A 12,494-nucleotide genomic window follows, 5' to 3' on the forward strand; every position below is an offset into this window, starting at 1 on the left:
GACGGGGTGGCGCTGCAACCTCCCCATCGACCCTGCCTTGAGTGTGACGGGGCGGTGCCCCAACCCCCCAATCGGCCCTACCCTGAGCGTGACTGAGGGTGGCATCGCAACCTCCCGATCCGCCCTGCTCTGTGCATGACGGGGTGGCGCCCCAACTCCCCAATCGGCCCTGCTCTGAGCCTGACCAGGGGCTGCACCTAGGGATTGGGCGTGCCCTCTGCCACCCGGGAGCAGGCCTAAGCCAGCAGGTCGTTATCTCCCGAGGGGTCCCAGACTGCGAGGGGGCACAGGCCGGGCTGGGGGACCCTCCTCCCCCGCCCCCCCCCGTGCACAAATTTTTGTGCACCGGGCCTCTAGTAAAACAATAAAAAAAACAACAGTGATCAAGGGTAGCAGCATGGGAGCTGACCTGGAACGGAGTCTGTCCCAGAGCAGGCGGGAGGGGCCTGCTCCTCAGAACCTGCACTTCGCAGGCACGTTGCCCAGCCCTGATGAGGCACCCTGGAAGCAGGGGGGCGGGGGGGATTTTGGGACCTTATGGCCAGTAGCCAGGGGCTCCTCCTGGGGTCCTGGGCATTGGTTTCAGCTGCAGAGACCAGCGTAGGTCTCATGGGCTCCGTGTTCTGAGAGAAAGCACCCCGGCCTCTTCAGGGTGCTGCCTCTGCCAGCCCTGAGCTCTGCCGTTGGGTGAGGGTGCAGCTGGCTCGGGCCCTCCTGGTGGTGAGATGTCAGCCTGGGTGACCTTCCCAAGGCCCGAGACTTGCCTTCCGCTTGGCTCAGGCCCAGCTGGTCAGGTGTAGCCGAGTGAGGAGGTGAGTGTGAGGGACGAGAGTGTGGGGCTGGGGGTCAGGGGCACCCATGCCTCTGTGCCCGGCTGTGTTTCCCCACTGAGGTGGTGGAGAGCAGCGCCTCGGGCATGAGGGCAAGCGCAGGAAGCCCGGGCTGAGGGATCCACTGTCTGGGAGGCTAGGGAGGCATCCTGTCCGCTGCCAGGAGACGAGGGGTGACGGAGGGAGCCAGGGGTTGTGGCCAGCACGTCCCCCTGCCCTTAAGCAGGCTCCTGTGGGGTCCTGTCAGGAGCTTGGGGTTTGGATGTGCATCCCCTACAGTCTTGGCATCATTGCATGTACCTGCTCCCACCACAAGCTCAGTCCCAGAGAGGAAATGGAGCCTCAAGTAAGAGCCGCCAGGGACGTCGCCAGTGTTGCCACAGCTTTTCACCTTATGCTCCCCCAACCCAGGCTGGGCCACACCCTTCCTTCTACAGCTTCTCCCCGCACTGCCCAGCGGCCTCTCCCCAGGCCTTTCCTGCAGGCTCTGGCTCCCAGGGGCTGTGCTCGAGCCCCGACAACCGCTGTTTAAAGGGGGGAAGCTAATTCAGCCTCACTCTGAGGCCGAGGGCACGAGGATGGTGAGGGAGAAGTGACATTATGTTTTCTTATTCACCATCATGGTGACACCGTGAAGGGGGTGTTATCTTCATTTAACAGGAGAGGGAAGGAAGCAAGGCACCAACACTCGGCCACGGGCCTTTTTCTCCTTTTATCTTGTTGTTGTTGTTGTTGTTAAATCCTCACCTGAGGATACTTTTCCATTGGTTTTAGGGAGAGTGAGGGAGAGAGGGAGAGATAGAGAGAAACATAGATGCGAGAGAAACACATCAATGGGTTGCCTCCTGCATGCACCCCGACCAGGGCCTGGGCCAGGGAGGAGCCTGCAACTGAGGTACATGCCCTTGGTGGGAATCGAATCCGGAACCCTATGGTCCGCAGGCCGACGCTCTATCCACTGAGCACACCAGCCAGGGCTGCCTTTCCCTCCTTTTACTGTGGAGCACAGAGGCTCGGGTCTCCGTGAACTGCTTGGGGGGAGGCGGAGTCCGTTCCTGCTACAGATCCCCCCTCCCCTCCACCTGCATGCACACGAGGACGTGCAGCTTCCTGTGGGCCCTGGGCTGCCAATGTGGTTTTCTAGGTCAGGGACCTCCAGCCACTTCCTTGGGGCACCTCCCATCGGAGGGGGTCTTGGGAGGGAACCCGCCATCACTCCTCCAGCCAGACGCTTCCACCTGTCGCAGCTCCGACCCGGGCGCTGTGGCTGTGAACGTCAGGCTCTCTCGCCGTTTGTTCTTCCATAGTCTCAGTTTTGTTTCCGTTGCTTCCTTCTTTTTAACACTTGGATTGCGGGAAACGAGTTAAGTCGGCTCGCGTGAATTGCGCGTACTCCGCGGGAGCCGTCTTAACTCGGTTCATATAGATTTGCGGTGGAGTGCGGGAAACGTGTAAACTCGGGCCGATTGTAACTGCGTATTACCAAATATTTGTTTGTTTGCCGTTCACAAAGATACCTACCTGCGTATGCGAACCGTTTCATACCCATTGGGGTAATAGGTATCATAAAAATCCCTGATTTTGCGCGGGAAACCTAAATAATTGCCCGCGCCATCTTATATTTTGGCGGGAAATTCACCCCACACCGGAGTGTTAAATTGATTTTCCAGTGGAGTTTGTATTTGGGGACTGAATTGCACCCAGTGAGTGTGCCCTCTCTCTCCCGTCTCAGCTACCACCGTGTGTGACCCGGAGACGCAGTTCCGCTGCCAGGAGTCGGGGACCTGCGTCCCGCTCTCCTACAAGTGTGACCTGGAGGACGACTGTGGCGACAACAGCGACGAGAGCCACTGTGGTAAGGGGACAGGTCGGGCTGCTCCCAGGAGGCCGCACGGGGGTTCTGAAAGCCACGTGGGAGTTAGAGGCCCCGCTGCCGACCCTCTCCCACGCGGGGGCCTGGCTCGCCCTGGAGCAGCAGGGATACCACGAGCGTGGCCGCAACAGCGAGGAGGGGGTTCTGATGAGCTCAGTGCTTGTCAGAGCTGAGCCGGCGGCCCTCACCTCTGGGTGGCTGGGAGGTCAGCTTCCTGAGGACACATATCTGCACTCTGTGAACCGTGTTATTTTTCTTTTTCTTTTTATTTTTTATTGATTTCAGAGAGGAAGGGAGAGAGAGAGAGAGAGAGAGAGAGAGAGAGAGAGCGAGCGAGCCAGTCCTGGGGCTGAGCTTGTGTCTGGCAGGGCCTGCTCAGCAGCAGGGTGCTGACTCACAGGGACTAGGCTCCTGTCTGCCTCTCAGAGCATTTTTGAGGGGAATTACATAAATTTTTTCATCTTTGTAGAAATATGAAGTTCAGAACAGTCTGTGGGATGCACAGCTGTTTTCCCTTCTTGCCGCCCATCTCCTCCTCAACGCTGGAGGGCTCAGTGCTCAGGAGTTCTGCTCTGGTGGGAAGGAAGCTGCGTGTTGCATTGCTGGCGGCATCTCCCTCCCTCACTGGCACGTGTTTGACCATTAAAGCCACAGCACCTTCAGATCCCCACCTGTTAGCGGGTCCTCAACCTGCCGGAGGGCCGTGGTCCCTCCGCAGGCCCAGCCTTTCCCACGAGTAGCCGAGTCTCCAGCTTCACAAGCAACCTGGCTCTTGAGGAAGGCCAGCGAGGCCGCCACGCTGGGCCAGAGGCTTGGCTGCTACTGTTGTTGAAGCTGTTTTAAAATTCCACTTCTTTTTTAATGTGTTTTTATTGATTTCCGAGAGGGAGTGAGAGATGAACATAAGAGAGAATCATCCATTGGCTGCCTCCTGCACGCCTCACACTGGAGATTGAGCCTGCAACCCGGACATCTGCCCTGACCGGGAATCGAACCCGAGACCTCCTGGTTCACAGGTCGACGCTCAACCACTGAGCCACACCGGCCCGGCTAAAATTCCATTTCAAGGCGTTGCTTCACTGCTACGCTCAGGACACCGTCCCGGGGCATAGCCTCCTTCTGGGTCCTGGCAGGCCGGCTGCCCCCCTCCCTCCGGGACAGCCCGCAGCCAAGCCCTGGGCTCTGCTCACAGCGGCCCCAGCCCCCTCTGTGGGCAGGTTCAGCACTGACCCTCCCCGGAGCTAAGCTCCCTCGGGACTGGTCATTGCTCCTTTTCTGCGGCCACAGGCTCTGTCTCTGGAAGCTTCTGTGTCTTTAATTCCACTTTCTGGGCAGCCAGAGGGTGCTTCCCTCCTCCCCATCAACAGGCGTGGGAATGAAGGTTTGTCCAGTGCATGGAGCTGATGGACACTCTTCCCAGAGGCAGGCGCTGAGGGGGTGGGTCTCAGGGCACTGGCCCAGCGGGCCTCCTTGGTGCCTCCCTCCCTGGTTAATCCTCGCCTGCTGCCGGGGGCCGTCGATGGGGCTGGGTGCACTGTGACCCTCGGGACTCGGCCGCAGGGGCCGAACCCGCGCGCTGTCCTCACCCCTGGTTTCACCTGCAGAGACGCACCAGTGCCGGGACGATGAGTACAGCTGCAGCTCGGGCCTGTGCGTCCGCGCCTCCTGGGTGTGCGACGGCGACAATGACTGCAGGGACTGGTCGGACGAAGCCAACTGCACGGGTCAGTGTCCGCACGCGGTCCCGGGTCCTAGGTCCTGGGTCCTGGGTCCTGCTCCGCTCCTCATGGGCGCCTGCGGGGGCCCAGCGTCTGGGCTCTGAGAAACAGGCCCCACACCACCCATCGGTGCTCCACAGCTGGCCCAGCCGCTCAGCACGAAGGCAGACCGCCCGCCTGCACTGAGGGGTCTCCTGCGAGAGCGTTCTGTGGACTGACGTGTCCCGAGTGCACGGCACTGGTTGGTTGGTGTGCGGGCTCGAGCTGCGCTTCCTTCAGGACCAGCAGTGAGCAGCTCCCCGCCGGCCCCTCGCCTGGGGCCATGTGTGGAGGGCACTGAACCAGCTCATGTTTCTGAATCTCGGGGCATCATGGGTTCCCTGACTTTGAGAACATAAACGGTGCTTGCATCTCTTTGGGGTGAGCGTTCATTAAAAATGAACCTGGAAAGAACACGAGAACATCAGCGAAGGCTGATCCTGTGGTGTGAGGTCGAGGTGCTGTTCTGGTTCTGCTGAGGAACGGGCTCCTCCTGTGATCACTCAGCTTTTGTGGCTGGCTGAGTGCAGGAATGTGTATGCAGCTCGGGGGGAGTAGGGGGAGGGGCAGAGCTGGGGACGTGGGGGAGGAATGAACAGGACTTCAGTGCCTCCTGTGGACTTCCCCGCACCCAGCTCCACACTGCCCTCCGGCCCTGGCTGTGCTTCCACTGAGGCGGGGGGGGGGGTGGGGGGGGGGGGGGGTGGGGGGGGGGGGGGGCGTGTCAGGTGTGAGCTCATTGAGGTGTGAGCCTGGCGCTTCACTTCCTCGCCAAGTAAATGGTGCAGAGCCCAGAAAATAGGCCGGCAGCCGACCTGCTGCCCCGCTGCCTGCTGGTCTGTGCAGGGCGTGCTCCTTGCTTTCCGCTCCCCCGCTTCGCTTTCCGTGGAATTGAGGTGCTTCCCACCCCTCGGCATCGGCTGTGACCTTAAACATTTGACTTGTGTGCTTTTACCTGTTACTTTCTGTGTGTTCTTCACCAACTTCCTGTCCCGGACCTGCAAGGGCTTCAGAATGCTTTCATCCTGATTGCTGCACGCAGTGCCAGTACTTAGCACTTAAAACACTGAGTACTTCGTGTTTCGTTCTACACTTCAAAAGCCCTACAGTTAGTAATTCTTATTATTTTTTAGTGATAACTCACTAGGGCACCTCCCTCTTCTCCCGTTACCTTTGCTTCTGTAACCAGTGCTCCCTGTGGCCCCGCAGTGTTCCTGAGCGGTGCACTCTTTGAGGCTCTGTTGGTGTAATCACGCCTCCGTTTTACTCTCTGTCCTGAGGGCAGGTGCACCTGCATGTCCTGGTGCGGGTCCCTTCCGTACGTGCTTCCATGGAGTCATTCTGCCTCCTCCGGGCTGAGGCCAGTCCTCCTGAGGGTTCCTGCTGAGCGTGATTGGCACCATCTCCAGTTCTCGTCAGCGTTCGTTTTGTGTGCGTGTGGTGGGCGGGCTGTTGCAATGCAGTGTCACCTGCGAGGTGTGGCATCATTTCTATGCTGCTGGCTTCCTTTCCAGACAACGAGGATCTGCCTTTCTCCTTGGTTCTGGGACATGGCAGCCTCGTCTTCTCGCGGTGTCTCCTGCTCCCTCAGGGCTCGTCCACTGTGGCCACGGCCGCACTTCGTTCTGTCGCTCCCGCCTCCCGTGTCTGTGCTGTCTCTCCGTCTGCTGGAATTTCCTTACCCTTCTCAGCTTTCCCTTCTAGTTCAGCAGTTCTCTTTCCAGCTAAATCCAACCTGCTTCCCACACACCAGCCGAGCTGTTTCTATGTCCTGTTTTCATCTCTGGAATTCCTGTCTGGGTCTCTTTCAGACCTGACCTTTATGTCAGCGCCCTCGATGCTTTGTGTAGCTTTTTATGTCATCACCGTTCAAGTTGTGTTGACATTAGTGTTGTCCCCTCGCTCACATCCCCGCAGAGCAGGGCTTTGTGGTGCTAAGGCCCTGCTTCTCTCACCATCGTAATCACGCTGCCCTGCCTGCCGTGGTTGGTTCATCTGTGAAGGGGTGTGGAGAGGACCTGCCGAGTGTGGGACAGTGGCCTCTGGGAGAACCCGGTGTGTCCTGGCTTCGTGATTGTTCCTCCGGCAGCTCTTCCCAATCTGACCGTCAGTCGTCTTGCCATGCGGAGGATGGCTCTTTACCTTCCCCAGACTCTTCAGTCTGTACCAAAGTCAGTTTCTCTCACCCTGTCATTAAACACGCTGCTTACCGAACCCTCAGTCTCGGGGAGCTTGTAGTTCCTCGGAAGACGGGGAGTCAGGAAGGCAAGTCCTTGCACACGTGGGAGATCGGGTCAGGCTCTGCGCTCGGCCGCTGTGGGGTCTGGCGGTCTCCACTCGCCTCTCAGAATTCCTGCTGGAAACCTGTGAGCCCTCCAGAATGGTTTCAGTTAGACATGAAGTGCATGGGCCACACAACAACAACCAGGTCTGTATGGAAATGAGTTCCGGCAAGCGTCTTATGAGAATGAGCGAGGCTTTGGTGAGGGACTTGTTTAAGGCTGTCAGGCTTGTAAAGCCAATAAATCAAAATGTTTCCGGGCAACGGCTGTTGCTGGGGCAAAGGCTCCTGCCACATGCCTGGCACAGTTCTCCTCTTACCAGAGGCAGGTCTGCTTTAAGGGCCTGCAGTGGATCTGAATGCCGAAGTCGAGTGTTGAGGTGTGTGGTCTGGGTGCATGCTGTCAGGCGCAGCGTGACCTTCAGAGAGATGTGAGGACAGCAGTGACAGGCCACCTGGCTTGCAAAATCAGGCTGTCTGTATTTCAGACGATTGCAAACAGCCTCGGATGCAGGAGACATTCCCGAGAGCATTAGAACCCATGTTCCCGCCCGTGGGCAGCGTATTGCGAACTGTCTCGCCTGGACCAGTCACTGCCGTGTGCGCCCACGGCCTGTTTGCTGTTGTTGTTGTTGCTCCTCCTGTTGTGAAGACGTCCCAGCCACGTAGAGAAACGGGCAGCGAGCCCGTCCAGCTCGGTTAGGCCGCGTGAAGCCGTGGTGAAGAGGGCGGCCAGCTCCCATGCAGTAACGAGCAGACAGGAGCCCTCCCGAGTGTGGGGGAAGGGGGAGGGGGGCTGGCTGGGTTTGAGGCTGAGTGTCTACATTTGACATGGGCTTTTTGACAAATCTATATTTTTATTGCTTTCAGAGGGGAAGGGAGAGGGAGAGAGAGGGAGAAACATCAGTGACGAGAGAGAATCATGGATCAGCTGCCTCCTGCACGCCCCCCACTGGGGATCCAGCCTGCAACCTGGGCATGTGCCCTTGACCGGCATTGAACACGGGACCGATGCTCTGTCCATTCAGCCAAACCAGCTAGGGCCTGACCTGGTCCTCGCCCAAGGCTTTGAGATGTTTCTAAATGACTCGCTGTGGCCGCAGCCCCACATGCCCAGCAGGCTGTTCACTGACCACGCACCTGCCGTCCCCCTTGCCTCCATTCTGTGATGGTTGCCGTGGGTACCGGGTACCCTGGTTGCCTGGCAGACGTTGCTCTCGACGGTCCAGAAAGGTAGCCAAGTCCCGGTTCTGGGCTTGCTTTCCTTGTGATGGTGGAAAATCTGTTATGCTTTTGGACGTAAGGTTTTCCACGTTGGAAACTGGGCAGTTTATTTGGAATCTAAAGTCACGGCCTTTCTGAGCGTCCAGGTCCTTTGATGGCAGGACAGTGGGTGACACAGGCCCGGACGGGGCTGGGCGGGGCCGGGGCCGGGCTCCTGCACCTGCCGCGGAGTCTCTGGTCGTTGGGGCCGGCAGGAGCGAGGGGTTACGTGAGAAGTAAAGTAGCGAAGACAAGTGGAAGCACGGGCTCTGGCCCTGGGCAGCCTGGTGCTGGTCTGCGCCCCCTGTGCCTGTGGGCATGTGTCTGAGTCCCCAGGCCCGTTCCAGCTGCCGCAGGGGAATGGCGCTCCCCCTGGTGGTGGAAGCACAGCTTTTAGCAGGTCCCTCTGCTTGTGTAACATGGCCATCCCAGGTGCCGCCCTGCGGGAGGCTGCGCCCACCACTCACTCGGCAGCTCCTGGAGGTCCAGGGGGAGCGAGAGCAGGGCACTGACTGTTCTCTCTTCTCGTTGCCGGCAGCCGTCTACCACACCTGTGAGGCGTCCAACTTCCAGTGTCGCAATGGGCACTGCATCCCCCGGCGCTGGGCCTGCGACGGGGACCTGGACTGCCAGGACGGCTCCGACGAGGACCCCGCCAGCTGCGGTAAGTATGCACGCTCGGTCCACTCCTAAGCATCTCTAGCGTCCACCGCTCAGGAAGAAGCAGTACATGAGCACTGCCCTGCTGTGCCCGGGTGCCCACACTGACAGCCAGGAGTGCCTGGGTGCCCACACTGACAGCTAAGTGTGCCCGTGTGACCACACTGACAGCTAAGTGTTCCTATGTGCCCACATTGACAGCTAAGTGTGCCCGTGTGCCCACACTGACAGCTAAGTGTGCCCAGGTGCCCACGCTGGTGCCCACGCTGACAGCTAAGTGTGCCCATGTGCCCACGCTGACAGCTAAGTGTGCCCATGTGCCCACGCTGACAGCCAAGTGTGCCCATGTGCCCACGCTGACAGCTAAGTGTGCCCATGTGCCCACGCTGACAGCCAAGTGTGCCCATGTGCCCAACTGACAGCTAAGTGTGCCCATGTGCCCACGCTGACAGCCAAGTGTGCCCATGTGCCCACGCTGACAGCCAAGTGTGCCCAGGTGCCCACACTGACAGCCAAGTGTACCCGTGTGCCCATGCTGACAGCCAAGTGTGCCCATGTGACCACGCTGACAGCCAAGTGTACCCGGGTGCCCACGCTCACAGCCAAGTGTGCCGGGTGCCCACGCTCACAGCCAAGTGTGCCCATGTGACCACACTGACAGCCAAGTGTGCCGGGTGCCCACGCTCACAGCCAAGTGTGCCCGGGTGCCCACGCTGACAGCCAAGTGTACCCGGGTGCCCACGCTGACAGCTAAGTGTGCCTGGTGCCCATGCTGACAGCCAAGTGTACCCGGGTGCCCACACTGACAGCAGCGTGCCTGTGCCCACAATGGCAGTGCCACAGGACACAGGATGTGCAGCCAGTTCCCAGGCAGGCACGTGGCTCAGGCTTTCTGCGCAGCTTTGAAGGAAGAGCTGGTACTTTGTGAAAAGACTTCTCTGCTGCGGCCTCAGAGAGCATGGCTTCTAGCCCCAAACAGGCCTTTCTCCGCATAATGGACTTAAACAGAGTCCCGAGATAGTCACTCACCTTCACCACAGAACGGCTGCCGCAGAAACACCACCTAGAGAACGCTGCTTCGCACCAGAGTGTCCAGGCTCCCTGCCCTGCCCCGCTCTCCGACTGCAGAAAGCCCTCCCGTGGCTGCCCTCGGCTCGGGTGCGCACAGAATTCTTGGCTTCCGGACAGTTCTCCAGCACCAGCTGGGGTCCCCTGGCCTGACTGTGGCACTGTTTTCCCCGAGCTACTCGCATCGGACCTCGCAGGTTCAGGGCTCAGTCCTGCAAGCCTCCCCCCCTCCCCAACTTTAGTGCCGATCCCAACCCCAGCTTTCCCTGCACTCCTGCCCGAAGCTGTGAGCCTGTGCTCCCTGGACGCCCTGCCTGGGTTTGGTCATTTGCTGAAACGTCTCACAGACCTCAGAGAAACACTGGTTTATCGTGGAAGGGATGTCGGAGGGTGGAGGCAAGCATTGGATGGAAGAGAGGCACAGGGCAGGTGTGGGAAGGCGGCAGAGCTCCGTGCCTCTCCGGGTGCCACCCCAGCCCCCCAGCCCACCAGTGCTCAGTAGCCTGGACACTCTGGGCCTAGACTCTGGTTCTATGGAATCTTCACCACACGGCCCGCCCGGCGCACTCCCCGTCTCCATCCTTCTCTCCTCCTGGAGCAGGGAGGTGGGAGGCCCTGCTTCCTGACCTTGTGCAGGAGCCGCTGGTGTGATTTAAGAACAGGACACTCGTGTCCACCAGGGAAATGCGAGGGTTTTAGTAACTCTGTGCCAGCAGCCAGAGGCAGAGACCAGTGTATTATTCCCATTATTTACACCGTACGTTCCAAACTTCCATGGAATGGGCGTCGTCTACGCATTGTTACGCATGTGTGTGCAGTTAGCGCTCCAGTGGCAGATGTGTATTCCCGTTGTGTTACTATCACTTACTTAGCTACACCCCGGCTGGACCTCCAGGTGTGTTCAGTGTCGCACTGGTTTGCATAGTGAAACTGCGCATGTCCTGGGAACGAAGGTGTATTTTTACCCTTCGTCTGCAGGGTTGGTCCCAGGGCACCGGAATTGCGGCTGCCGCAGGTCCCCAGCCTCGGGCCCCCGTTCGGGCGTCTCCAGGTGGGCTGGTAGGATCCACATTTTCACTGGTCCCGTGTTCCCATTAGCAGTTCTGGACATTATTTCCAAGTCGTTACACTGACAAGCATGTCCATCCGAGATGTGCTGTGTCTCCCCGTGGCCCTAGGCATCACCTCTCTCCTTCGCTTTCACAAGCTTCAGAGTGGGAGTCATCTCATGTCGTTTTAATTTTATACTTTTCAGCTTTCAGACTCTGGCTTATTGCCCCAACTGCGGCACTCATTAACTGTTTCTGTTTGATGTCTCCCAAATAATTTCTTAGGAATGATTATTTTTCACAGGATTAAAGCATATTTTCTTTTTTTTTTAATCTTTACCCATGAATATCTTTCCATTGATTTATTGATTTTTAGAGAGAGTGGAAGAGAGAGGGAAAGACAGAGAGAAACATCGATGTGACAGAAACACATGGATTGGTTGCTTCCTGCAGGCTCCCCAACCAGGATCCAGGCCAGGGAGGAGCCTGCAACCGAGGTATGTGCCTTGACCGGAATCGAACCTGGGACCCTTAGGTCTGCAGGCCGACGCTCTATCCACTGAGCACACAGGCCAGGGCTTAAAGCATATTTTCCTGCCTTACCCCTGACCCTCCTGGGGCGGCTGCACCGAGGCTGTGTGTGCTCGGCCACCGGTGACCTGCTGGCGTGGCTCTGCTCTGGGGAAGCTGACCGGGGCTAGATTCTGTGCTAAGGCGGAAACCCACGTTTCTGCACATTTCTGGGACAAACTTTATCCAAGAGGGCTTTGGCTTAGAATTCATAAAGCATTCAGAGTGAGTGATGGAAGAGAACTTCCAAAACCAAGGTTTCTAATCAGGATGACATTTTCTTTTCTCTTCACTGAAGCTTTTACTCTTTAAACAAGATGGACTTGAATTTTTTGAGTGGGGAACACATTCCCATGGTTTGAAATGGGAGAAGTATTTGAAGTTACACAGTAAACACTTTCCCGCCCAGCTCCCACCTGTGCGCCCAGGAAACGGCACGAGGCCTTCAGCACAGCCCGAGCGCGTGCAGGCTCAGGTCTGTGCCGTTTGCTTCTCCACGAGCGTGTGCACTGCCTGTTAGCACCTGCTTCTCACACGCCTGAGTGAGGCCATGTGTCCGCAGTGTTTCTTAGCTCTTCCTGGTGGTCAGTGCCCGCTGGCTGCACACGCAGGTGCCGTCCGGACAGGGTCTCGGTGAAGGGCCCGTGCGGGCAGGCTGCGTTTCTCCAGACAGCTCTGCTGGCCACAGCGCGCACACCTGTCATTGCGAGGGTGCGTGACAAGCTGCCCTCGGGCGCGGGACAAGTCCGGGCCTCCCGGCGCCTGCGTTTCCTCGTGGCCACGCTTCTCTTTCCATTTCAGAGAAGAGGTGCAACGGCTTCCGCTGCCCGAACGGCACCTGCCTCCCCTCCAGCAAGCACTGTGACGGCCTGCGGGACTGCGCGGACGGCTCCGATGAGCAGCGCTGCGGTGAGTCTGCCCCGGAGCTCGGTGGTCGGGTGTGAAGAGAGTACCCTGTGGACGAAATCTCCGTGGTAGCGACGTGTCCTTTGCTTTAACCGCGCTGCCCCTGACTGCGAGGGAAAGTCCCCCGAGAAGCAGAGCCACTGGAGGTGCATTTGGTTCAGGGCTTGTCTCCTGCGGTGATGAAGGCTGGCGAGTCAGAACCTGCAGGTGGCTGGGGGTGGGGGTGGGGGGGCGCCC

General features: G+C 58.7%; 1 protein-coding gene across 1 annotated transcript in view; it reads left to right on the forward strand.

The window, feature by feature from the left end:
• The window catches only part of SORL1 (sortilin related receptor 1), a 149,559-nt gene that overhangs the window by 95,736 nt on the left and 41,329 nt on the right, over positions 1 to 12,494 (forward strand). The window contains exons 24-27 of the mRNA XM_070400142.1: positions 2,563 to 2,685; positions 4,308 to 4,427; positions 8,543 to 8,668; positions 12,153 to 12,260. Of these exons, the coding sequence (XP_070256243.1) occupies positions 2,563 to 2,685; positions 4,308 to 4,427; positions 8,543 to 8,668; positions 12,153 to 12,260 (477 nt within the window). The remainder of the gene's footprint in view (positions 1 to 2,562; positions 2,686 to 4,307; positions 4,428 to 8,542; positions 8,669 to 12,152; positions 12,261 to 12,494) is intronic.

This window comes from Myotis yumanensis, unplaced genomic scaffold, assembly GCF_028538775.1.
Source record: "Myotis yumanensis isolate MYYU_CA2020_CCGP unplaced genomic scaffold, mMyoYum1.0.hap1 SCAF_19, whole genome shotgun sequence".
NCBI classification, from domain to species: Eukaryota; Metazoa; Chordata; class Mammalia; order Chiroptera; family Vespertilionidae; genus Myotis; species Myotis yumanensis.